The 25,047-nt window shown below is 44.8% G+C and overlaps 1 protein-coding gene across 5 annotated transcripts in view; it reads left to right on the forward strand.

The window, feature by feature from the left end:
* The first annotated feature begins 8,030 nt into the window (after window positions 1-8,030).
* TTC39C (tetratricopeptide repeat domain 39C) overlaps window positions 8,031-25,047 on the forward strand; it is a 100,850-nt gene continuing 83,833 nt past the window's right edge. For 2 of the 5 annotated variants that reach the window (XR_002646503.3, XR_016387607.1), the window contains exon 1: window positions 8,031-8,752. Coding sequence is in view for 2 of the 5 variants with exons in the window: in XM_022586840.3 (XP_022442548.1) it covers window positions 8,601-8,752 (152 nt within the window). In the remaining 3 variants the exon portion in view is untranslated. The remainder of the gene's footprint in view (window positions 8,753-25,047) is intronic. The other 3 variants (XM_022586840.3, XM_022586839.3, XM_089895009.1) reach the window with 3 other exon arrangements.

The following is a 25,047-nucleotide window of genomic DNA, read 5'->3' on the forward strand; positions in this document are numbered from 1 at the left end:
AGAAGATTGATCCTGAGCCCAGAAAGCTGTTGTTCTTTGGCCCGATTTGGGGAATGAGGAAACTAGTCCCTGTGGTATCTCGGCATCCAGTTCCCTATCGGTGGATATAAACTGGTTCTCATTTTCCCTTTTCCATCTCACAGTTATCCCCCTGTTTTCACTGTTTTTGTCTCAGAGGAGATGGCAGGGTGAAGAAGGTGAGGAGAAGTGAAGAAATGTGTATTTTTAGCCATGACACAGCTGAATGTTCTGAGTCTTCTCTTACAACCACATTTAAAAATAAATGTCAAGAGTTAGGATTTAAGTGATTTCTCGGTGTCCACATCCTCCTTTTCTCCTTAATGAGGGCCTGTCTTCTTCTGATTGGTTACCCTCTGCAGAGTGTGTCTTTCAACTCCAGATGTATCAACCCCTAGCTGATGAAATGCACAGAATTTCTTAAGGTATTACATGACACACTTTTGTTTTAAAACTCTAAGTATATACCTTTATCCTCAGGTTAATAACACAACTGTTCATATCCAAGGATATAAAGATGATTTACCATCAAATGATTTACCATCAAAATCATACATTAAGCTACACTTTCATTTATTCATGCAATATTTCTGAAACATATACTACGGGTAAGAAATGTACACAAAGATGAGCAGTAGCTTCTCTGCTTTCCAGAGTTGTCACTCGGATGACTCTTTCACTTAGGGCTGTTCCCTGACATTAGACTCACCTGGGGTTTTCAATAAAATGCAGACACCTGGGCTCCACCCCAGTTTTACTGACTCAGATCACATATGAGATCATATATTTGCCTGTATTCAAAATACCTTCTAAATGTAAGTCACATTCTTACTTTCAGGAAGAGATGATAATAATGGCCATATGAAACTCACAATGGGGTGTGTGTGTGTGTGTGCGTGTGTGCGTGTGCGTGCGTGTGCGTGTGCGTGTGTGTGTGTACTCCCTCACTGAGGCCTTCAGCTGGTACTAGGTTTTACTTTAACAACTAAGACTTACCCACTCTATGCATGTTTACACCTCGCTTGAACTCTTACGGGCTGCATGGGCTTGAGAAGATTATCCGACTTGTTTGTACTTGTTTTCACATCCGTAAACTTGGGATAAAGCCCACCTCACAGGGTTACTTTGAGAATTAAGTGGAACAACATATGTAAAGTCTTAACCCAGCACCAGGTGTGTTGTGATGGTAGCCAGCATCCGTTCCTGATTTATGGACACTCTTCAAGATGAGATTTCTTCTTTTTTAATAATAAACTTTTTTTCTGCCCCAGATATATGAAATCGAAGATTCAAAACATGAACTCCCTTCTCCTACTGTTTTTCACTTTGTCACTTAGAATGATTTTAAATTTTTTTAAATTAACAGCTTTATTGAGGTATGATTTACATACTGTAAAATTCACCATTTACAATGTACAATTCAATAGTTTTTAGTATATCTGCAGAGTTGTGCAGCCATCACTGTTTTCTAATTATAGGAGATTTTCAAAATAAATTTTTTAGCGTGTGTGTGTGTGTGTGTACTCTTCATAGGGAAGTGAGCTTGTTTAATAGAATCTTTTAAAACAAATATCCAATGTTATATACTGTAGTGGATGTTTTCTCCATTACATACGAAGCTTTTTTTTAAAGATATTATTTTTTCATCTAATTCCTTTTTTGGAATTGTCTTCAAAATTGTATTCAGGTTCTTTTTTTTTTTTTTAAATATTTATTTGGTTGCACTGGGTCTTAGTTGTGGCAGGCAAACTCGTTAGTTGTGGCATGCATGTGGGATCTAGTTCCCTGACCAGGGAATGAACCCGGGCCCCCTGCAATGGGAGCATGGTGTCTTAACCACTATGCCACCAGGGAAGTCCCTTTTCAGGTTCTTACAAATATCTTCAGTTGTGGTGGATCTTCTTTTGAAGAAAGATGTGAACGTAATCAGAAATAGTGATTAGCTTCCTTTGATAACTGATGGGGGAACCCAAACTGGGTAATACTATTTGGGGGCTCAAAAATCAAGGACTAGCTATAAATTAGTGATAGAGGTATTCCAATGTGGCCCATATGCTAACTCTGAAGGGGTAAAGAATCAATAAATTAATAGAAAATCAGTGAATATCAGTTCATAAGGTAACCATCTGTTATAACCATTTAAGGAGCAAATCCAGGAATTAAATGGATTCTGACAAACTTTATAGTGAGGTCTACTATGATACTTACAATATTGTACTATGGATGTGTATCTGGCTATATGTTTTATCCTCAGTGTTGAGAAGCCTTGTAATATTTGTCTAAATATTGCCAGCACTTCCCCCTGTTCTGACACTCTGAGAACACGCAGTGAGTGCCCTGTGAAAACCAGAATGTCAGGGCACCCTACTCAATGGTGTCCATACATTGCACAAGTAAAACCTGTGTGGATTACCCACATTGATAGAAAACTTTTTCAACTAGTTCCTTAATTTACCACGGGGAATTCAGTGGTGCTGAGTTCTCAGCTGGGACACCCAGATTGCTAACTTAACCCCAGAGCAAAACACAAGTGATTAAATGAATAAGGCATTATTTTATATTAACAACGTGTCTCTTCTTGCAAAGATAAACCAACCATAGCTGACTGCAAAACATGTTACACAGGATATATAGAAGATGCATTTTTAAAATGTTCATACTAAATATTATAGATTTCCTTGTCCAGCCATTCAGGCAGTGTCAAAAACATATTAATGGGTTATTAAAGCAAACACAATTCAGACCCAAATGAAGAACTCTAAGACCTAGATATTTTTACCTTATACTTTTTATACCTTCTGAAGAAAATTGGCACTTCTTCCTCAGGCTGCATTAAAATAGCAAACATATGCTGTTTATATTAGAAATGCTTTAAATTAATCTTCTCCGTATGACGTATTTGGTTATTTAATTGCACAGGTTTTCTTGTAGCTGGATATTTCAAGATAATGTTGTTGGGAAAAAAAGATAATGCCATTGACAGTATAAGAACAGAAGGATCCGCTAGCTTTCATTAATATTAGAAAACTAATTGTATGGATTCAGATAGTATCTTGCTATTGCAGCTTGTTCATGTGCCCACTCTTGCAGCTACTTGCCTTGAAGCTACTGATTGTCTTCATATCATAAATGGGGAAACTGAGGCTGAAAGAGGTTAAGTAAAATTGCCCCACGTCACAAAGGTAATGCTTTGCAGAACCCAAATCATAGTCTATGATTTAAGCCCAATCTCCATCTCCCTACACTTCCAACTCACCATACAATTGACAAACAGGGATTGAGCACCTACTGCGTGCTCTAGACAGTCCAAGTGAATCTGACTACACTTTATGATTTGGAACAAATCCACTCTGGGAAGCCAGTGATGAGCCGCTGCTGCTTCCTCTTAAACAGATTCATATACGTGGTTATGTGAGTGGAAAGGAGTCCCCTCCCTCCTCTAGTCAGGGGAGAAGCATAGAGGTTGGAGAGAACTGAGCCATGCCATGTGTTGTCAGTGTAGGAAAGGCTTAATGTTAGCATAATAAGGCCAGGATTGTCAGTGAGAGATGGGTAACGTTAAATGAAGTGAAGGCAAATAATTTCTTTATTTAGATTAAAATGGGGATTCCAGATAGAAATTAATCACGGTGGAAGGTATATTTGGTTTTAGGTACTCCAGGAGAAAACCCACCAGGGCACTCCCGGACCTTTTGGCACCTTTCCCCTCCCTCATCCACGGGACCAGAGCTCCTCTGCCTCCCACCCCCAACCCCCCTGCAGGACTCAGCAGACCCACAGACCTTGAAATCAGAGACAACCTCTCCCTCTATAGAGCAACAGCAGACAGAGAAGAGAAGCCATGGACGTTCACCAGAGGCTGCAGAATGCTCAAGTCATGAGAGGGACTAAGGGACAGGGAGCCTTGATTATTTCTGTAAGGAGGAGAGAGGGACGGTAGATTAGGGAACAGCAAGAACCAGTGACTAGCAAGCAGAGAGGTTAAAGGGAAGGGACGCAGGAAGAAAGGCAAAAGGAATGGGGGAGGGAGGGAGAGGGAGAGCCTCTGAAGACCGGGAGAGGACCTGAATTTCCACTCAAAGACACATCCCAATCAAGAGCTTGGACAGGAGGCCTCACTGCTTGAGCCAGCCAGGGGAGGAATCTAGATAGCAGCAGAACGATGATCTAAACTCTAGTAAACACCTGTTTAAGCCCCCACTGTGGTCCATCGGGTATTTGATTTGGGGAAAGACAGATGAGAAGGTATACAGTGAGAAGGGAACGGTTTCCTGCTCCGTGGTCACTGCTGTAGCTTCCAGGGCAGCATGAGTATCTTGTCGGAGACATCCATCCTGCTGGAGAAACAGCCAGATGGGCCCCCATGGGTGCTCCCCTCCTTAGAGACCAGCTGGTGATCCACCTGTGAGCAGAAAAGAAAGGAACCTGCCACAAAGTTTTGCATATCAACCCTTGACCTGATTTGCCTTCTAATTAAAAGCAGTTAACTAGATCTACCCTCACAAGGCTACTCGACTAAATCTTCAGTAGAGTTAAAGACTGAGTTTGATATCGAAGCTAGAGCAATATGAAAACGTAGTGACATTAATTTCCCAGCTCTCCTCCTTTTTAGAGTTCCAAGACATTCGGAAACCTGTCTTTATTTCAACTGGTAGTGCAGGTTTACAAAGATACATTAAGGCATAGTTATTAGCATTACTAAATAATTTGAATTCCAAAATCCCAAAACATGTTTAGGAAGGACAAGGTTAAGGGATGTTTGCTGGTTGTCTTTCTGACATCCATTTCCTGACTTCCTTTTCCTAATAGATGTGGAATTTCCCAGCCAAGGAGTTTGGAGGGAATTGGTTCCACCTCCCAGATGCTGGAGAAGGCTCTGATTTGGCTAAATTCAATTATAATGCCATTCCCCCTCCCCCCCCACATACACACACTGATTGGTTTAAGAATGAGAACCTGACCACAGTCAGGCCAATCAAAGCCAATGTGGTTCAATTAGGGGATTTTTGTTGTAGTTAAGCATTCAAGAAGCAATGCCTTCCTACTGGATGTGAAGAGGCAAGCAGGCAGCCATGGGAGCTTCCAGCTGTTTGGGGACCAGGAGAGGAGGGTCTGTCTGAGAATAGAGCCACCAAGCACCAAAATGGTAGAGCTGAGAGGTGGACAGGGGGAGAAACTGGGTCCTAGTCATAGTGTTTCAGCCCTGGACAGCCTCATTTTGGAAAACTCCATTCATGAATCAGTACATTTGCTATTCTGAGCCAATTTGGGTCAGGTTTTTCTGTTACTTGCAACCAAGACATCTTATTAAAAAAAAATCTACCGTGTTGGGCTTCCCTGGTGGCACAGTGGTTGAGAGTCCACCTGCCGATGCAGGAGACACGGGTTCGTGCCCCGGTCTGGGAAGATCCCACATGCCGCGGAGCGGCTAGGCCCGTAAGCCATGGCCGCTGAGCCTGCGCGTCTGGAGCCTGTGCTCCGCAACGGGGGAGGCCACAAAAGTGAGAGGCCCGCGTACCGCAAAAAAAAAAAAAATCTACCGTGTAAAGGATAATACGCATGTCTACACCTTTTCAGTGATCATTTGAACTTGGAGTTTCATTTTCATAATGAAATCTCATGAGGAGACACAAAGTACTGACAATGCCCACAAGAGGTCTATGGAAGGAAAATAGGTTCTTTCCTCCCCTTGAGAGGAAAACGCACTGAAGACTGCATTAGTTCTGCAGAGGGTGCTGAAAATCTCGCAATTTCAAGTGCATCATGCCCTAACGTGTTCGTAATCTAGATTTCTTTTCCTTTTGTAGATAATATACACCGTGACCCTGTAAATATCCATGATTAGCTGCCATTATTGTCCAGTGAAGAAGCACAATCAGCCTTAATTCCCCACCTGCTAGGTGAACCTTGGGCAGGTGTCATTGCCAACTACAGCTGCAAGCATAATTACTGGTCCGTGTGTTGTCTCCCTTCAGGATCATGGGGCCCGTTTTGAATCCTCTTTGTGTCCCTCATTACAGAGCAAATATTTGAAAACGTCCATTCATGCTGCTGCTGCTAATCTAATTGTTTTGGTATGTGGTTAAATCCAGCGTGACACATAACTGGTGTATATTACCTGGCAGAGTTATCCTCTATCCATATTGCCCCTCCCTTGCCTATTATGGGGTGCTGGGAAGTTGCACTGGACCTTGCCTCAGTCTTTCAACAGTTTAATTTCACTAAGTCTGCATCACTGATTGTGCTAGGTTCTTGAGATGGAACTAGCCCCACAAACATGGCTTTGATTTTGCTCACCCCACCCCCATCCTCAGCTGCAGGGTCCCAGGAACAACTTGTTAACAACACCCATGGTGCCATCAACGCCTTGACTGTTTCCCCCCCTCTCCTCAAGTAATAGGGACATAGAGAACTGTGTGAGGCACCCTTCTCCAGTTGGGGGAGTACAGGCTATCTGCTAAGTTTGGTATTGCTCTCCTGGTTTACCTCCCTTGTTGACTAGATTGTCTCAGGGATTTGGGGGTGGATGGTTCCACAGATCCAAAGTTCAGGCAGCTTGTAAGCACTGGGCATGTTGTCGGCTCCCGTAACCACTGGCAGTATGTTCCAGTGGGGTTCCTTTCTGTGCCAGAGCCCCACGTGAGCCCCATGGACGGTATAGTACCTAAGACCCATGTTAGAGGGCCCTGCTCATCACAACATAAACACACACACACACACACACACACACACACACACACACATTTATTAAGGAACACATAGGCACCTCTATCACTGGGGATCTGGCTCTCAGTGCTGGCTCAATGGAACCTATAACCTGTGGCAGTGCTGATGTTTGAAACTAACACTATTTTAAATCCAGTAGTGCTTGGATTAAAAAAAAAATTGGTCAACTTGTCATATCCTTCTCAGAGCACATGAAGGCAATGATTCCTCCCTTACAAAGTATTATTTCCCAGGGCTGAGAATCATCCATCATCTTGCTTCTTTTGGTGTTCTAATTTGTGGCTCCAGATGCAACAGTTATACACAACAGCTAAGGAGCGACAAGAATTCACATTACTCTTAAATTTGTATAGATGAATGTTGGGAATATAGTATGGATTGAGATATTCATGTAAGGAATGGCACAAATCACAAAACAAGTGATAGCTACTTACAGGATGAAATTATATTATTTTGTAATATTTTCTGGTATCATTTATCTTATTGATCCCACTATAATGCTGGACATGATATTTACAATTCATGGGTTATCTCGAAACCTGAACATCGTTTTAATTTTTAAAGACAATTTCGATTGTAATTTACAATTGTAAATGTTTTGGCAGAGCAAAGTTTCTCCAAATTGAATTTAATAAACTACACTTTAAGAACTACGACGATTTAAGAAAGGTGGTTTAATTTGACATGAATAACATAATCTTGATTGTAACAACATACATAGTGATTTTGCTAAGACAAAGGTGAGAAAAATTAATTTATGGAAAAATGACAAACATCAATTTATGGATTGTTTGCCTCCCTAATATTACGCACACACACACATCACCAGCCCATCATCAGAGTTTAGTCAATAATGGCTAAATTCAGTTATCTTTGGCGTTTTACTGACATTCGGTCCTACGGAAACCACAGCTTTACACTTATTTTTCTCTTCCATTGGTAAGAAAGCATAATTGTCAGGGTGAGAGTAGAACGCACAACGGCGTAATTTATAACTCCTAAATATTTAGGTATATGCCATCTGGGCCACCATTTGCCTTCTTGCCCCATCGCAGATGCTGGTGGCGGGCCGGAGAGGGTGGGTGCCGCACACCCAGGACCTCGCCGCTCCAGTTCTTCAACGCTGGGCTCGGGGCAGCTGTCAGGCAGGTGCCCGGAGGCCCCATCCCCGCCGCCCACCTCCTCGAGGATTGGCTGCCGCGGGCTAGTAGGCGGCCCAAGGGTGCGGATAAAGTTGCGGGTCGCGCGCGCCGCCTGCGTGGGGTTTCAGTCACTCGGGGCAAAAGCGAGGCGTGCTCTCGCTGCGGCCCGGGCGGACTTCACTGTCCGCTCTCTGAACCTGTCTGCCCTTTCCAGCTTTCCTGCAACTCCCGGGTCCGGCCCTTTTGGAGGAGGGGGTCAAGGGCCGGGCCTAGGGGCCTCGCGCGTGTCCGGGCAGGCTCGGCGCGCTGAACCCGGGCTGCCGCGCGAGGGGCGCGGTGTGAGGGCCCGGGGCGGCGCGCGAGGGCTGCAGGAAGCGGGGGCGGCAGCGGCTCGGCCCCGGCTCCGCTGGGGTAGAGACACCCGGAAACGGATTCCGTTTTGGTGGCGGCGCGAGCCGCGCGCCTCGGAGGGGACGGGCGGGCGGCTGCTGAGTAATCCCCGCGGCGGCGGGAGGCGGCGGCCTGGGCGCCCACATCCCCCGCCGCGCTGCAGCTGGACCCGGGCTCCTCCCTCCGCGCCCCGCCCGCCGCGCCCCTCCCCCGCGCCCGCTCCGGCGCGCTCCGGGCAGGTAGAGCCGGGCTCCGGGCGCGCGCGGGGGCCGCAGCAGCTGCTACCCCACCTCGCCTCGGCCCTGCGCAGAGCCTCGCGCGCCCATGGCTGGCTCGGAGCAGCAGCGGCCGCGGCGGCGGGACGACGGAGACTCGGCGGCGGCGCCCCTGCAGGACGCGGAGCTGGCCCTCGCCGGCATCAACATGCTACTCAACAACGGCTTTAGGGAGTCGGACCAGCTTTTCAAACAATACAGGTGACTGACGCGCCTCGCTCCCCCGCCCGACACGCGCCCCTCGAGGCCGGCTCGCGCGCTTCCCTTTGCGGCCCGTCCCAGAAGCCCCCTCCTCCTCCCGTCGGTCAGTGATCCTTCGCCCTGTCGCCTTTCCCCGTGTCTTGTCCCTCTGCCTGAGCTGCAGCCGGCGCCTCTGCCACATCTCCCCTTCCGCCTCCACCCCTGCTCCGTGGTCCTTTCCCTCCGCGGGACTTGCCGCGTGTCTTCCCGGCTCCTGCTCTCTTCCCTCACTTTCTCTCGGCCTCGCCCTCCAAGAGGGGCGTCCGGTGTTTGTCCGATTCTCTCTCATGGGTCGCCTCCCCCGCCGCCGGGTCTGGAGCCCGTTGGCTTTGAGACTTGGGACCGGATGCGATTTGAGGCAGCCGCTAGCCCGAGACTTGCAGGGTTGTGACTCCGGCTAGCGTGCTGCCTTTGTGACACGGACCACACCAGCCATCGTGCCTGTTTCTTGTGCCTCGCGTTACTTTGCATCGTTGTGCATTGCAAACGCTTTCCTTGTTTGAAAACAGATATGTATAACTGCCTGGCCGTGCAGGAATTAAAAAAAAAAAAAGAATCAGCCGAACTCTTACTCACCTCTCTCTGCCTTTCTTCTGAAACTCAGTCCCCAAAATGAGTTGCTAATGCCTTTCAAGCGAGCGAATTTATGATGGATTTCTCTAACTTTAAAGGTAGAAGAAAATGGAGGGATTCTAAATATACTGGAGAGTGGGAGGAAGCACACGTGTGTTCAGTTAATTTTTTATTCCTCTTTTTAAAAATGAAGCAAAAGAACTAAAACCTGGTTGCTTTCTCGTGGGTGTGGGAGGAGCCTTCAATTTCTTTGGGGAGCAGAAGCATCCGCTTTCTGGTTTAGGAAGCAAGTTTGTAATTTGTCCTTCTAGTGTTGACAAGACTCAAGGATGTTGATTAGCAGCTTCCCTGTAAATGTTTAAGGGCCAATTGCTGCATTTCTTTAGAGCCGGTGGTTTGGTAGGAATTAGAGGACCAAACCAAATGTGCAGCTGTGATTGAGAGCCACAGTCTGTGAGCAAATGAGGGTCGGTGGGATACAGACGCCTGAAGTTTTCAGACTTAAAAGAATGGTGGTTTCTTCCGGTGGGAGCTTCCACATGCTTAATGGCAAAGCAGGTATCTCACAACTATAAACTTTTCACGGAGACATTTTACTTTTAAATCAGTTTTTTAAAAAAAATCTGCAAATGGAAACTTCTTAGCTTTATTCAGAACATTTTATTTTTAAAGCATTCAGTCTGATTTCAAGCCAGAGTTTCATCAAGGATTTCCAGAGGATAGATTTAAAAGGCTCGTCTCACAGTGTCTCCTGTAGCTTATTTAGCCATCTGAGAATGTATTTCATGAAAAAAAGTTTCACTTACTGTGCTTTGACTCTTTAAAGACATGGGAATTTATGTTGTATCAGAGAGGAGTGGAGAAAGTCTGAGTCAAGTTTATTTTCTTCAGTTGCTGATCAAGACACGGCGCTTGCATATTTCAACACTTCTTGCCTTGAAATGTTCTGTTACTTATTTTAATGATCTTCTTTTCCCTCTAAACTGCTTTAACGTACTTAAATTACTACGTCGTGCTTCCCATATATTGAAAGGCATGAACTAAGTCATTTTGCCTCATCTAGACACCTCTGTATGCACTGTTGCTAGAGGGCAAATTTTGAGCATTAGGAAAGCTCTTCTCACAGCAAGGGCGGAAAGATACACCTTGAAAGTGTTTCTCTGTGGGTGTTGGGGCTGAGGGGAGGGGGAGGGGTCTGGGGTGAGGGGCTTACGCTGGATAGCTAGGAGTTGTAGCTGTCTGCTTATATTTTGAAATGGGAACCGAGGATAAAAGAACAAGATACTGTAGTATGTCTTCTCTGCTAAGCACAGTGCCAGGCACGTTCCCTTATATTCTCACTATTCCACTGACAACAAAAGAGAGAGGTGTATTTTATCATGACAGTGTTGTAACGAGGCACTCAAGTCTCCGTGTTTAGCGTGGCCCAGGACACAAGCCCTGGTTCTAAATCCAGGGCTCTTTTCTTTAAACCATTCCTGCCTGTCCTGCCTAATTGACTATATTTTGTAATTTGCCCTGTGACCTTGTTTTCCAGCAACTTAAACTTTTTTTTAGGAGTGGATAGTGGTAGCATTAATCCTATCAGCTGTCCGGCAAGCAGGGTGGCCATCCTGGTTGTCCACTTTTCGTAGCTGCTGACTTTGGTTTCTCAATTTGCTTACTTGCCTATAAAATGGGAATCGCGCACACCTGTAGGGTGGTGGTTAGTATTAAAAGAATTCACGGTAGCTGGCACCGCGTAAGCGCTCAATAGACACTAACTAGCTTTTGTGCCTGGTGTCTTCCTCACCACTCTTGTTCTTTCTTCTTGATGGCATAGTTTGAACAGAAGACACAATGTCCCGAATGCAGGTAGCCTTTCTATTTAAAGTTAGCCTCACATAATGCGTTTGATAAGACTTGGGTCCTATTATGCATTGGGATACTTCTCTTGCAGTTCCAGAGTCAAATGACCAGCTGGAAAACCCAGCAGTGATTTCGTAAGTGTTTGAGGAACACCTCTAGCTCAGTTTCTCTACAGAAGATAGAACAATTAGATGATCTCTTTTCTTAGGATTCTTTTGTCACCACCCTTCCCATTGTAGTAAAAATTCCAGAATCCTATCGTTAGTTTAACAGTAGAAACGTTTTGTGCCTAGTGTAACAATAACACTTTAAGAAACTTAAAGCAAGAAGGTCACTTTCTCTTGCCACCTTACTGGGATTATAAAAGTTTCCCCAACAGCTACCTAATGAGAAACGGTTACTTGGCCATTCTGAATTCGTGGAAAGCCGGGATTGTATAATTCAGATATTGTACATATAGGAGTTAAAAATATATGCACAGTAGAGGCTTTCTTTTGAGATATGAGACTCCGTAGTTGGGATTTCAAAATGTAGCTGCCACTTCTGTTGTAACTACTACTGCCTGTTGATGCTCAGCCCCCATCATGCACTTGGAGATGTGTTCCCAGAGGTTGGGGTACAGTGGTGCTGCTTTAAGCCCAAGGATGTACCTTTGTAAGTTCGTGGTCCTGACCATCTGAAATCACATTCCTCGTGTTGGTCGGCGGGGGGGGGGGGCTCAGTGCTGTCATTCAGCAGTGTTCACTCCATCTCCCACACACATACACACTCTCGCTGTTAACGATGTTCATGTGTGTGACACACACTCAGACCTGTAGGTACTCAGGCTCGTGATAAAAGATAGGCTGTGGTTATGTGCACGAGACAGGCACTAGGTTTTTAGGTGTTGAGGTGCAGGTTAAGATTGGCCGGTGGGGAGGCTGGGAGACGTAGCCTGTAGGACTGGAGAGAAGGAATGTGTAGCCCAGCTTGAAGGAAAATTTTCCAGAGGAACTGTTGCTGAGCGCCATGATGGGGTGAAAGTGAGTAAGTTGAAGGAGAAAGAGTTGGGGTGGGGGAGGGGAGGGGGGAGGAGGGAGGAGAATGTGAGCGGAGGTGGGTGGAAATGGAACTCTAGGAGAGGAGATGTGAACTGGCTTCTGGAGAAGGGGGGTGAGAGCTGCCAGCTTATTAGTGTTATTTGATTGTCACGATGGATGGTTTTTCTACACTTGATTTTTCTCAGATCCACTGGTTGGTCCATGTTTGCTGGGAGTCAGCTCTGCCTTTCAGGGTGTTCAGTTAACTCACGCTCTCCGATGACCGTCATCCTTCACAGTGTGGCCGTCACGTCTGTAATTAACACCTGGCTCCTTGGGCCTCAGGATCCTAATGTCACCATCTTTTTCTCTTTTTGGCTTGAGATACTACTTTTTTAATGGAAGGACTAGTAGAGGTGAAACACACTGAACTCTGAGGAGAACAGAAGACATTTGGAGCTCCTGGCCCAAAGAGCTTTGTGGTTCTTATTTCATAGGTGTGGCATTTCCTGTCTCTGCTCCCCTTCAGGTCACCATCTCCATCTGCTTTAACTGACCCTAAAACATCTGCTTTGTTTACCTCTGCCAACATGACTACGACTTTCTGGCTGTAGATATTATTAAAAAGCCCTGTTTGGTCATTGTCAACTCAAACAAAAAGCATGTAATGGTTAAAGTGAATGATCACTGATGATAAATACGCATGAATGAGGCCTTGATATAGAATTAGTGCATAGTCGGTATTACGAATTGTGATGATTTTCTTTTCCACTTTATTTTAAAGTATAAAAATGGCAAAAATGTATTAAAAACAAAAATCAAGAAAAATTCATGGTAACGTGTATGTTTAAAATGAATGTATGGATCCTAAATTGTTTAACACAGTTTATGGTACATATGACCAAGCAGTATGACACGTGGCCTTATTTGTGAGCGTGTTGATCATGGAGCCAGTCTTACCATAGAGATGGCTCAGTATAATCCAGGGATTGCAGACTAGGCCCCATGGGCCAAATCTGGCTGGCTGCTTTTGTAAATAAAGTTTTATTGGGACACAGCCAGACTTGCTTATTTATGTATCTTCTCTGTGAATAGCTATGCAGAGCCTACAGCCTGCAAAGCCTAAAATATTTACTCTCCAGCCCCTTACAGAAAGAGTTTGATGACCCCTGGTACAAACCGTAGTTCTCCCTGGAAAAACTCAAAAGGCTTGTGTAACTGAGCCAGTAGGCGTCAGAGCCTCTTGTGTGCCCAGCACTGTGTCAGATGCTCTGGACGCCAGGGAGAGCTTGCGGGCTGCCCTTGTTTCCTGCATGATCTGGCTGCTCCCAGAGCCCGGGTGCCTGGGCCTCGCTGCCAGAGTCCCTGGCGAGTCCATAGGTGCAGAAATGCAGGAAGAGGAGAATCCCGGGAAAGCGGGAAATGGTGTAGGGAACTGGGGGCAGGGAGGAAACTCAGCTGCTGCCCTTTTCCATCCTCCTCAACTCAGCAGTGTGTTTGGAAAAAGGCTGATTTTTCCCCCCAACTATTGCACTGTCTGAAAAGATCCCAATTAAAGATTCATTTGGCTTAATTGGAATTTTTTTTAAAAAATGCAGCCGCCTGTAGGATAACGGGAGAGTTTATATAGGAAATTGTCAGAAAAAAGTGACCACCTGTACCGCGGGGGTGGGATGGCTTGAGGTGCTCTTTCCTCTCGTTACATGGAACACCCTGTGGACCCCCAAAAACACCATTGTGTTTCAGGGCTTAGACACAGACTAAGTTTGCACAGACTTTTTTAGTTCCTGAAATCCCATTTTTCACACCCCAGTCTCCTTTGCCAGGGTCACCCTCCTACTTACCCAGCAACAGCGGGGGGGGGGGGGGGCGGAATTTGAAGAGGCCCATGCTGAGGACTCCAGGAGAGGAGAGAGGATAAGAGAAGCACAGAAAGTAGACGGCTGTTATTTCAAAACTTGGTTTAGCACCGCCTCTGCCCCGTGCAAGGGGCTGGGGTTACTCGGGGAGGAACTCATCTCCGTCTTAGACTTTTTCCTCCACCTACTCCGTCCCTTACATTTGCAGTACGCTGTTCAGCTGGTAACAGAGGTCCGGTTTGGGATTGAATAGGTCTTTGTGGGCTAACCTGGGGATCTAGTCACCACTTGAAGCCTTGTTATTCGGAGAAATGCATCCCAGTTTCTGAACAAGTGACTTTGCATGCGTGTTTTTTGAGGTATAGTTGTCATGCAACACCCTAGTTTCAGGTGTGCAACATGATGATGTGATGTTTGTATATATTGTGCAGTGATCAGCACAATAAGTCTAGTTAGCATTTGTCACCACACATAGTTACAGACACATGTTCTAGAAAGCTGTTCGTAAATTTGCTGTCTAGATGTGCGTGAGTGACTTCTGACGTCTGATTTGAAGACGGGGACTGGGTTCTTCTTTGTAAAGGTGGTTGCTGGTTGACCGTCTCCGCCCTTTTCCCCCTAAGCTAAGGTTGCTTTCTCCATCTCTTCCTTCTTGCTCAAGAATTTCAGAACACAAGAAATAGATATACAACAGGGAGTTACTCTTGTCTTACAGGAAAACGGTCCGTTATGATGGAGAAAGCCCTTAGAGAAGGTCCACTGTGTGCAGGACACAAAGGTGAGAAGTGTGTCCCTGCTTCGGGCAGGCATTGCTCACTTAGTACCTTTAAATCTGCTGCAGAAAGAGTCACTTTAACACTCAGTCTTATCCGAGCCGTAATATCTGTGAAATCACTGGTTTAGGTAACTTATTTGGTAACTTATTTTTCCTAATGATGCATCAAAAATAAACACGTAATGGTAAATACTAGGTGGTACTTTCTCTGTGCCAGGCCACACATCAGCACTCCCCGTGTGTTAATCCTCACTTTATCCTCCCCACAGCTCTGTGAGGGGTGCTCTTGTCACCTCCCTCTCACAGGGGGCTGGGGGGAAGCACAGTGACATTGGATGACCTGCCCAAGGTTTCAGAGTAAGTGGGAGAGCTGGCTTTGAACCCAGGGTGTGCGGCTGCAGAGCCTGAGTGTTTAACCACAGCACTACGCTACCTCACTTCTGTAGCTCTTACACTATGAGAAGTTTACCTGTGTGCTGCTAATGTCATTTTGGGGTTAGTTTCCCCAGAAATCTGCAAACCACACTCTGATACCCACAGGCGATCTGATAAACCACCAGAGAGGCCTGTCCGCGGGGAGTGTGTCACCCGAGCTTTAGATGCTCTGTGGCTCCCAGCTGGCCTCAGGATGAAGTCCGAGGTCTTGGCTTGGCATAGGATGTGCTCTCATCTGTCCTGTCTGCTTCCCTGCCTCCCTCCTGCCTCTTTCTAGGTCCCTTCCAAGTTAGTCATGCTGGAGACTTTTGTGTTACCTAACTAGTTCTGACTGGTCATTCAAGACACAGCTCAGATTTCCATGAGAAGGTCGTGGCGCTCCTGCAGCATCCTTCCGCCACTTTATCCAGCACCGTGATGTACGGGCATCGTTTACACGGCTGCCTGTCTGGGCGAGAGGGCCGAGATGGGTAGACTTCTCATCGGGTGGTCCTGACCTTCCTGAGGTTGCTGCGGTAATGTGGGATCCAAGAGGTTTTATAGGCATGTCAGCTCCCCTTTATTTGCGCGTGCAGCCCAGTGGTAGTGCCCTTCAGGAGCCTTGATTCCTCAAACCCCTCCTGCATTCTCAGGTGCAGTGGACATGTCTGGACCCATCAGGGGCCCCTGATGAACTGATGCTCAGCTTCCCATACGCAGGTGGCAGGACTCCTCTCTGGCTCTTCAGCTTCTTCCCTTTGGTGCATCCAGGCTGCCCAGTGCATAGTGTGGGGTGATGGGGAGCAGAGCTGCCGCCAAGCACGTGCCGGTCTTGACCGGTGCCATCAAAGGGACATCGGAGGCTCTGATGAGGTCTCCTGCTTCTGAAGTGGCCATGAGTCTCAGCTGCACCTGGCCTTCCTCCACCCCATGTTGTTTCTGGTCAGGCAGAGGCCTACCCTCACTGGCCAGCCCTTCCACTGCTCCCATCAGCCTCCCCCAGCGCTCTGCGTTACCCCGGGCGGCGGCGGCGGCGGCATGCCATGCTGGTGTTACTTGCCTCTCTGGCAGGAGAAGGCAGGAGTCTAGCTTCTCGACTCCACAATCCCTGTCCTGAATTTCAGGAAGAACTGGTCTCTGGAAGAACTTTGAGGTTGGGAGGGGAAGCTTTCCAGATGGATGGCTCTCGACTCTCTCAAATCTAATGCCCTTTCTTTATAACAGATATAATATTGTGTAATTCCCTTTCTGTGATCCTAAAATGAAACTGACAGATGAAATGACCTGCCCACACGTATAATGTCTAAAAGTCAGTAGAATGCCCAAATAGTATCATAAAGGAGAAGTAAAAAGAAATTCATAACACAAAATTACATGCATTTCAAAATGTAAATGCTCAGCACACCTTCATCAGAAGATGAACTAGTTAGGTGCTTGCACCTGTGTACAATGAATAAATGTGGATTTAAGAGACGATCAGAAGCCATTCCATAGGAGAAAAATGAGAGAGTAGATACACTTGACATAAAAGAGGTAACAGACGACACTTCTTTGCAGCCTTAAGCGAAGTAGCATGATTTGCCAAGGCAAACCACGGACTGTTGACGTGGAGAAAATGAGGAAGCATTTTTTGCAATGAACCTGGCTGCCTGTGTCAGGTTGTTGTCAGCATAATTAATTCACAGCGTTAGGACCTGGGATGTGTGCTGACAAAGTGTCTCAGAAAACAGGTCTCCCATCTTTAAATCCCTTCCCAAACCCAGTACGTTGGAGACCAAAGGCCTTAATAGATTTCTAGGATTAGAGGATGAATCGGAAAAAGTTTATAGGGAAGTTAGGGTGGGGTGGGAGGTGTGTCACCCTGAGGACAGTATCAGAGTAAGGTAGAAAAATAAGAAGCCCCAAATAAATAAATTCTCTGTGCGGTTCTCCTGATATAAATTTCAGTGTGCTACCGATTCTTAATAGATGGCAAAAATGAAATTTATTAATGAAAATCCTTGGTATCCAGTATTTCATGGATCTTTAATAACTTGGCTTTAAATATATGTAAAGGAGTTTTCAACATCCCTTTGAAATTCTGGCATGTGATAGCAGCAGGCGCGGGCTGGTGTAGCTGTGGTGTGTTGGCAGCTCAGATGCCGCAAGCAGTGTGGCTGTTACATGGTTTTCTACAGTTGTGAACAGATCTTGAGAAAGGGTATATTTAAACAAGGACAGAATGATTTTGTGCTTGTAAGTCAATGGCGGTGGATTTTAGAACTAAATAATGGAAAGACCTTCAGAGGTTGTGTGGGATATGGGGTGATACTTGGGACTCTCTTGCACATTGAGGACGTCTGGGGTCCTTGGCCCATTCTGCTGCCGTCATTGTGTTACCCCAAAATGGCCGCCACAGATTTCCAGAACACCTCCATTGAGAGGTACTAGGCTTGGGGTGTAGGGCTCAAGACCAGGTTCAGTCTCTGCAGCTGAAATCCTGGGCCCGCTGGGAGCAGCAGGAAGGGGAGGCAAGCCCCGGCTGGCAGGGCTGCTGCAGAGGGTACGTGCTGGAGGAGGCAGTGCCCCCGGTGTGTCTCTGACCCTGGGTGCGAGGGCAGAGCACACCGCGGGGTTCCTCCAGTGTTGGCCTTACCGGTTGCTGCCTCTGAACGCCAGCGTTTCCAGGTCACACACGGCTGCTTCTAGGGCTCTTAGAGCTCCAGGAAGGGATGTCAGCGCAGGCTCTTCTGTTCCTCCAGGGGGATGGAGAACCACTGGGGTCCCTTCCCTTCTTTATTCTCATTGCGGAGCCAGCATGCAGGACCTGTGTCTTTCCAGCCGCAACCACGCCATCAACTGCATCCCACAGTACGTGTTAGCTCAATCTGTTTTTTACATGCTTGATTGCACCATTGTATTCCTTCTGGGTGGAGCTTTTCTAGGACGTGAATCTGAGCATGATGCGTCTCTTTCTGGGTTCCCATGGTTAATAAGCATTATTTGCTGTTCTTCCCACTTTGGCCTCCTTATCTAGATAGACGCCTTTTGCTTTGGAATTCACTTCCTCGCCTCATGGCTACAGCAGCCCTCCTTCAGGTTTTACTTCCATGATGTAAGTCATTCACCAGATAAACAGATTTTTAAATGTTTGTATCACTTTATCTCTGTCAAGTAAAAATTTTGGTACTATTCTAAGTGGACAGAAAATGAGGGAAAATGATATTTTGTATTCAAATCCAAGTTGAATTTACTAAATGACAGAAATTTGGGTTTTGAGGGGCAATTGGATTAAATGGAAATCCATGCTGCATGGCCGCTTTGGGACTGCTTCCAGGATAATGAGTCACTGTCAAGGCTTCAAGTGCTTTTACCCCCTTAATTTTGAATAGTGAATTGCAAAATCTCTAGTTATGTGTTGTCAGCTCATCTCTGGAGCAAAAAGGAACTTGATATCTTTGTGTCTTGTAAATCATGCTCACCCTTTATTGGGGTATAAAATAAAGAATCACGTTGCATCCATCAGTTGCATACTTGTCGGATGTTGTGACTCTTGAACTACCCAAGGCGAAATGGGGCTGGCTTTTGTAGGACTGCAGTTGTTGGAGAAATTGGTTGTCTCCTGGACAATAGCAAGATTTGCAACAACTTAATTGCTCAGAAAAGAACAAGAGTTTATATCTGGAATGCCATTTGCTTCAGCTCTCAACCACGGGCATCCACAAGTTTTTCGGTCTTTGTGTATTGATGATTGGTGAGACACTCATTACCTTGAATTACTAAAATTACACATTGAGCTGGAAATTACTCCTTTTGAAAAATCACAGGGAAAAAAGGAGGGAAGGGCCATGGGAGAGTGGAAACAGCTGTCTGAAGTAGTTTAGCCAAGTGTCAGGACCTGCTGTGGTGAAATTCCAGTGTATTCTTGTTCTGGAGCAATTACCAATGTAAAAATAGCAACAAATGACAGAATGGTTTGAGTGGTTTTTGTATCCCTTCTGTGGCATCTTGGATCAGAGCTGGGCTCATGGGAGAGGGTAGTTGAGGCTAACTTGAAATTGTGAGCTTTTCTCTTGATAGAAGAATGTTGTTTTATCTCAGAGTAAAACAAAACCTCATCAAGGAGCTATTCAGTTCAAGTCTAAGTTTATAGTTAAGGAAGCTTATGAATAATGAACTAAACCCAAATGAAATTTTCCTGCTCTATGCTCTGCTGAAAACTAAAGGAAAAAGTAGGTGCTTTGGTGAGAGACACTTTCTTATGAAGTTCAGAGTTGTTTACTGAGCACTAGTTTACTAAAATTTTATTATGAAGAATAAGTTTCTAGTTTCACTTTGAAAATGCCTTTTTAACGGAAAAATAGAGAAATCTCCTAAAATTTCTAAGTGATTATCTAAGATAACTTAGTGTTTGAATTCCTTGTCTAGACAGCCGAGTGTGTTTAATCCTCAAAGTGTTCATGCAGTTTGTGGATTATTGCCACACATAATAAAAGGACCCTGTGATAATTTAAAGATGAGAAAATTAATGAAAACACAATTTTGTTACTTAAAAAAATAAGCCTTTTTGAACAGGTGATTGGAAAGGCTTTTTAGCTAGTTGATAATATTTAGTTTGGATGATCTCTTTTTAAATTGTTTATTGATGCTGGTTCCATCTACTGTTAATGTAGAAGGGAGATGATTGAGTTGATTATCTATTTGTATGATTTAGGATAGAGAAGGAACTAAATACTGATGAGTTAGGAAGATATTTGATACACGTTAATGACACAATTAGAAAAACTGTAGAAAAAAATTGACTTTATTTAGCCTGATGAGTTATTTTCAGAATACATCAGTAACTCTAAATGAGCATCAGGCTTTAGCAATAAACGAATACGAATTAGCAAAGCTAGAGAGGAATCAGAATAAAGTAAGAAGAGTTACAGTCGTATAATCACACAGCAGACTTGGTCTTTGCTTGCATTACTGATCAGGCAGAGAACGGCAGTGAATGGTAATCAAGTGGGTGATCAGTGCTTACCGTCAGTACACGCTGGGATTCGTGAATTTTACCCTTAATCCCGGTTCTCTCAGCAGCCCTGAGGATAAGTATTACCACTGTCACTTTGCTTGGGACAAAATGAAGTCTTACTGCACCCAAGTTAAAAAGATTTTGAGTGGGAGATCTGGCCCCAACCCCAGAGCGTATGCTGTTTCTCCTGCTTCCTCTGAAAAGAACTCCATTGTTGTGCTGCTTGGCATCACCCAGCAGTCTTGCAGGTCACTTCTTTAGCCTCATGGTCTCCTGCACATCTGCTCTTCTGATGTTCCCAAGCTCCGTGGGTGGCACCACTTGCAACAAGGTTATAGACTCCAGAAGTCTTGAAGGTCCTCTAGGCACCTCTCTTCCTCACCTTCTGTGTCTGCCAGTTTTCCTTCCTGAGTATCTCTTGAGTCCATTCACTTCTCTTCACCACCACCTCGTCCAAGCCACCGCTCCTTGGACAATTGCAGAGCCCAGCTGGCTTCCTCTTTTCCTCTCTGTCCCTCCTCCACCCCCACCAGAGTGATCTTTTTGTGTCTAATTATATTGCCTCTGCTAAGAACCCTTTCATGGCCTCAGTGGTAGGCTGAAAAATGGTCCTCCAAAAGATATCCATATCTTAATCCCTGGAACCCACTGAGTGTTAACTTAGATGGCCACAAAAAGGGTCTTTGCAGGCGTGATTTTAAGTGAAAGATTTTGAGATGGGAAGATTATCCTTGATTATTTGGGTGGATAGCCAATCCTCCTGGATTGGATAGATGCAGTCGCACATATCCTTGTAAGAGGGAGGCAGAGGGAGATTTTACACGCATAGAGAAGACTGCTCTGAAAACACGAAAACAGAGCAGAGAGAAGAAATTTGAAGACATTAGCCATGAAGATTGGAGTGGTGGCAGCCACAAGCCCAGGAATGAAGGCAGTCCCCGGAAGCTGGAGTAGTCAACGCATGGATTCTCCCTAAAGCCTCGAGAGGGAGCCCAGCCCTGCCCACACCTTGATTTCAGCCCAGGGAAACTGTTTTCGGACTTCTGGCCTCCAGAACTGGGAGAGAAAAGATTTCTATTGTTTTATGCCACTAAGTTTGTGACAATTTATTACAGCAGTCCCAGGAAATTAAAATAACCTCCTCCTACTCTCGGGATCAGGACAGCATCTCTGTGGTATGGCTTGGCCCTGCCTCGTTTGGCCCTTGACCATTTACTGCTTAATCCTTTTTTTCTTATATTTTAAAATAATTTCACTGTGTTGCTTCTAGGCTCGGGCTGTACAAAGCCAAAGGAGCTCATGCTACAAAATAGCTTATAGCTCCTCTTTTCATATGGTGGTTTATGTAAAAATGGAAAAGTAAAATAGCTTTAAATTGACAATGATTTTCATTTTAACAAGCTTTAGAATCGATATTAACCTTCATTTAAAACATCAACACTTTGATCAGTCATGTCACTCTGTAGCCTTATGTTGCATGGCTGTGCCCTTCCCTTACTCTGACTTCTAGTCACTCTGACTTCTTTCAGATTCTTGAAGATTCGCTAAGAATCACGTTCCTTTCCTCTGGGCTTCTTACCTCAGTTTGTAATCATACACGTACAGCACTTGCTTTGCTTGGTTCTAATATGCATGGATTTCAGTTACCAGAGGTTAGTTAAATAACCAGTACCCCCCAAAACACGGTTCACATTTCAGTTTCACCTGTGTGTGTACTGTGAGTAACTATGCACAAGCTGCTAGCTCTTCAGCCCACAGATCACCACGGATGTAACAGATGCACATCATGATCAGTGGCCAGTCACATCACTTGTTTCAGAGTCTGCCTGTCATTGAGCACTGCACATCCCTTATTCAGTTCCCACACAGACAGCAGAGTATATTGTTGTTGCCTCTTGGTCTCATAGTGATAAACTCACATGACATTTTACAAAAACGGCTGTTTGAAAGAGGGATTTGACCAACGAAGATGAAAGTGCAGCAGAGAAAAAGGTGATCATGCTGGGAATGAAGTTTGAATCAAATACGAATGGAGTTATAGAAGGAATAGCTAACCTGGGATTGTTGTCTCTGCCATTGAGACTCCCACGGGTGCCCAGTGGAGGCGAGCTTATCAACACAAAGGAGGAGAGTGGTTGTAAGGGAAAAGATGAGGATGTCCCAGAGGAGGTGATGAATGTAAAACTTCACATTAAAGGAATCTCAGAAATACTTCACAACGTTGAAGGCACAGAGGCAACAATGTTGGAAGCTGATCCAGACTTGGTAAGAAAGAGGACAGTTCACCGAGGCGTAGTAGCAAAAATGCTCCCTCCGCATCATGAGTTATATGACAAAAAGAAAGCAAGTGCTGTTCAAACACTCTTGATACATATTTTACAGAGAAGTAAAACACTTTAATGCTCAGTGTTTCTGAGCATTAAATGTTTTCAATTACAGGCTACTAAGTGAATGTAAATTTTACTATTTTTAATTTTCCTATACATTTATAACTGATAGTAAGTTTTTAAGGTTTAAAAAATTTTCAATTGTGAAATATACACAAGATAAAATTACCATTTTAACCATTTTTAAGAGTATAGTTCAGTGGCATTAAGCAAGATTACATTGTTGTGCAGCTGTCACCATCATCCATCTCCAGAACTTTATCTTTCCAACCTGAAATTTGTACCCATTACACTCTTCACTTCCTCCTCTCCTCAGTCCCTGGCAATCACCCTTCCATTTTATTTCCCTGGATTTGATGGTTCTAGGAACCTCATATACGTGGAATCATAAGTATTTGTCCTTTCGTGGCTGGCGTATTCACTTAGCATGTCTTTAAAGTTTCATCCATGATATAAAATGTGTTAGCATTTTCTTCCTTTTTAAGGCAGAATTGTGTGTGTGTCTGTATCACATTTTGTTTATCCATTCATCCATTGTCAAAGGACATTTGGGTTGCTTCCATGTTTTAGCTATTGTGAATAATGCTACTATGAACATGGGTATACGTGTCTCTTTGAGACCCAGAGTGGAATTGCTGGATCATAGGATAATTCTACTTTTAATTTTTTTTAGCAACTATCATACTGTTTTCCGTAGTGGTGACACCATTTTGCATTCTCATCAACAGTGCACAAGGGTTCCAACTTCTCCACATCCTTGCCAAAACTTACTATTTTTTTCTATCTTTTTTTTCATTAGCCATCCTAATGGGTGTAAAGTGATATCTCATTGTGGTTTTGATTTTTATTTCCCTAATGATTAGTGATGTTGAGCATCTTTTCATGTGATTATTGGCCATTTGTATATCTTTTTTGGAGCAGTCTCTATTCATGTCTTCTGCCATTTAAAAAAAAATCTTTAAAATTTTTATTTTATATCGGAGCATAATTGATTAACAATGTTGTGTTAGTTTCAGGTGTACAGCAAAGTGATTCAGTTATACATATACATGTACCTATTCTTTTTCAAATTTTTTTCCCATTTAGGTTATTACGGAATATTGAGCAGAGTTCCTCATGCTATACAGTAGGTGCTTGTTGGTTATCTTTTTTTTTTTTTTTTTTTTTTTTTTTGCCGTACGCGGGCCTCCCACCGCTGTGGCCTCTCCTGCTGCGGAGCACAGGCTCCGGAAGCACAGGCTCAGCAGCCGTGGCTCACGGGCCCAGCCACCCTCTGCAGCATGTGGGATCCTCCCGGACCGGGGCACGAACCCGCATCCCCTGCATTGGCAGGCGGACTCCCAACCACTGCACCACCAGGGAAGCCCCTGGTTATCTTTTTTAAATATAGTAGTGTGTACGTGTCAATCCCAAACTCCCAGTCTATCCCTCCCGCCACTCATCCCTCCTAGTAACCATAGGTTCGTTCTCTAAGTCTGTGAGTCTGTTTTGTAAATAAGTTCATTTGTATAATTTTTTTTTAGATTCCACATATAAGCGATACCATATGATATTCGTCTTCCTCTGTCTGACTTCACTTAGTATGATAATCTCCAGGTCCATCTGTGTTGCTGCAAATGGCATTATTTCATTCTTTTTTATGGCTGAGTAATATTCCATTGTATATATGTACCACATCTTCTTTATCCATTCCTCTGTTGATGGGTATTTAGGTTGCTTCCATGTCTTGGCTATTGTAAACAGTGCTTCAATGAACATTGGAGTGCATGTATCCTTTTGAACCATGTTTTTCTCTGGCTATATGCCCAGGAGTGAGATTACTTGATCATATGGTAGCTCTGTTTTTATTTTCTTAAGGAACTTCCATACTGTTCTCCATATGGCTGTTAGCAGTTTACATTCCCACAACAGTCTTGGAGGGTTCCCTTTTCTCCACACCCTCTCCAGCGTTTATTGTTTGTAGACGTTTTTTTTTGTGTGTGGTATGCGGGCCTCTCACTGTTGTGGCCTCTCCCGTTGCGGAGCACAGGCTCCAGACATGCAGGCTCAGCGGCCGTGGCTCACGGGTCCCGCCGCTCCGCGGCATGTGGGATCTTCCCGGACCGGGGCACGAACCTGTGTCCCCTGCATCGGCAGGCAGACTCTCAACCACTGCGCCACCAGGGAAGCCCTGTTTGTAGACTTTTTGATGATGGCCCTTCTGACTGGTGTGAGATGATATCTCATTGTAGTTTTGATTTGCATTTCTCTAATAATTAGCATTGTTGAGCATCTTTTCATCTGTCTCTTGGCCATCTGTATGTCTTCTTTGGAGAAAGGTCTATTTAGATCTTCCCCCCACTTTTTGATTGGGTTTTTTTTTCGATAATGAGCTACATGAGCTGT

This window comes from Delphinapterus leucas, chromosome 14 (assembly GCF_059928025.1).
Source record: "Delphinapterus leucas isolate spDelLeu-1000000601 "Yukka" chromosome 14, BTC_Dleu_Yukka2, whole genome shotgun sequence".
Taxonomy (NCBI): Eukaryota; Metazoa; Chordata; class Mammalia; order Artiodactyla; family Monodontidae; genus Delphinapterus; species Delphinapterus leucas.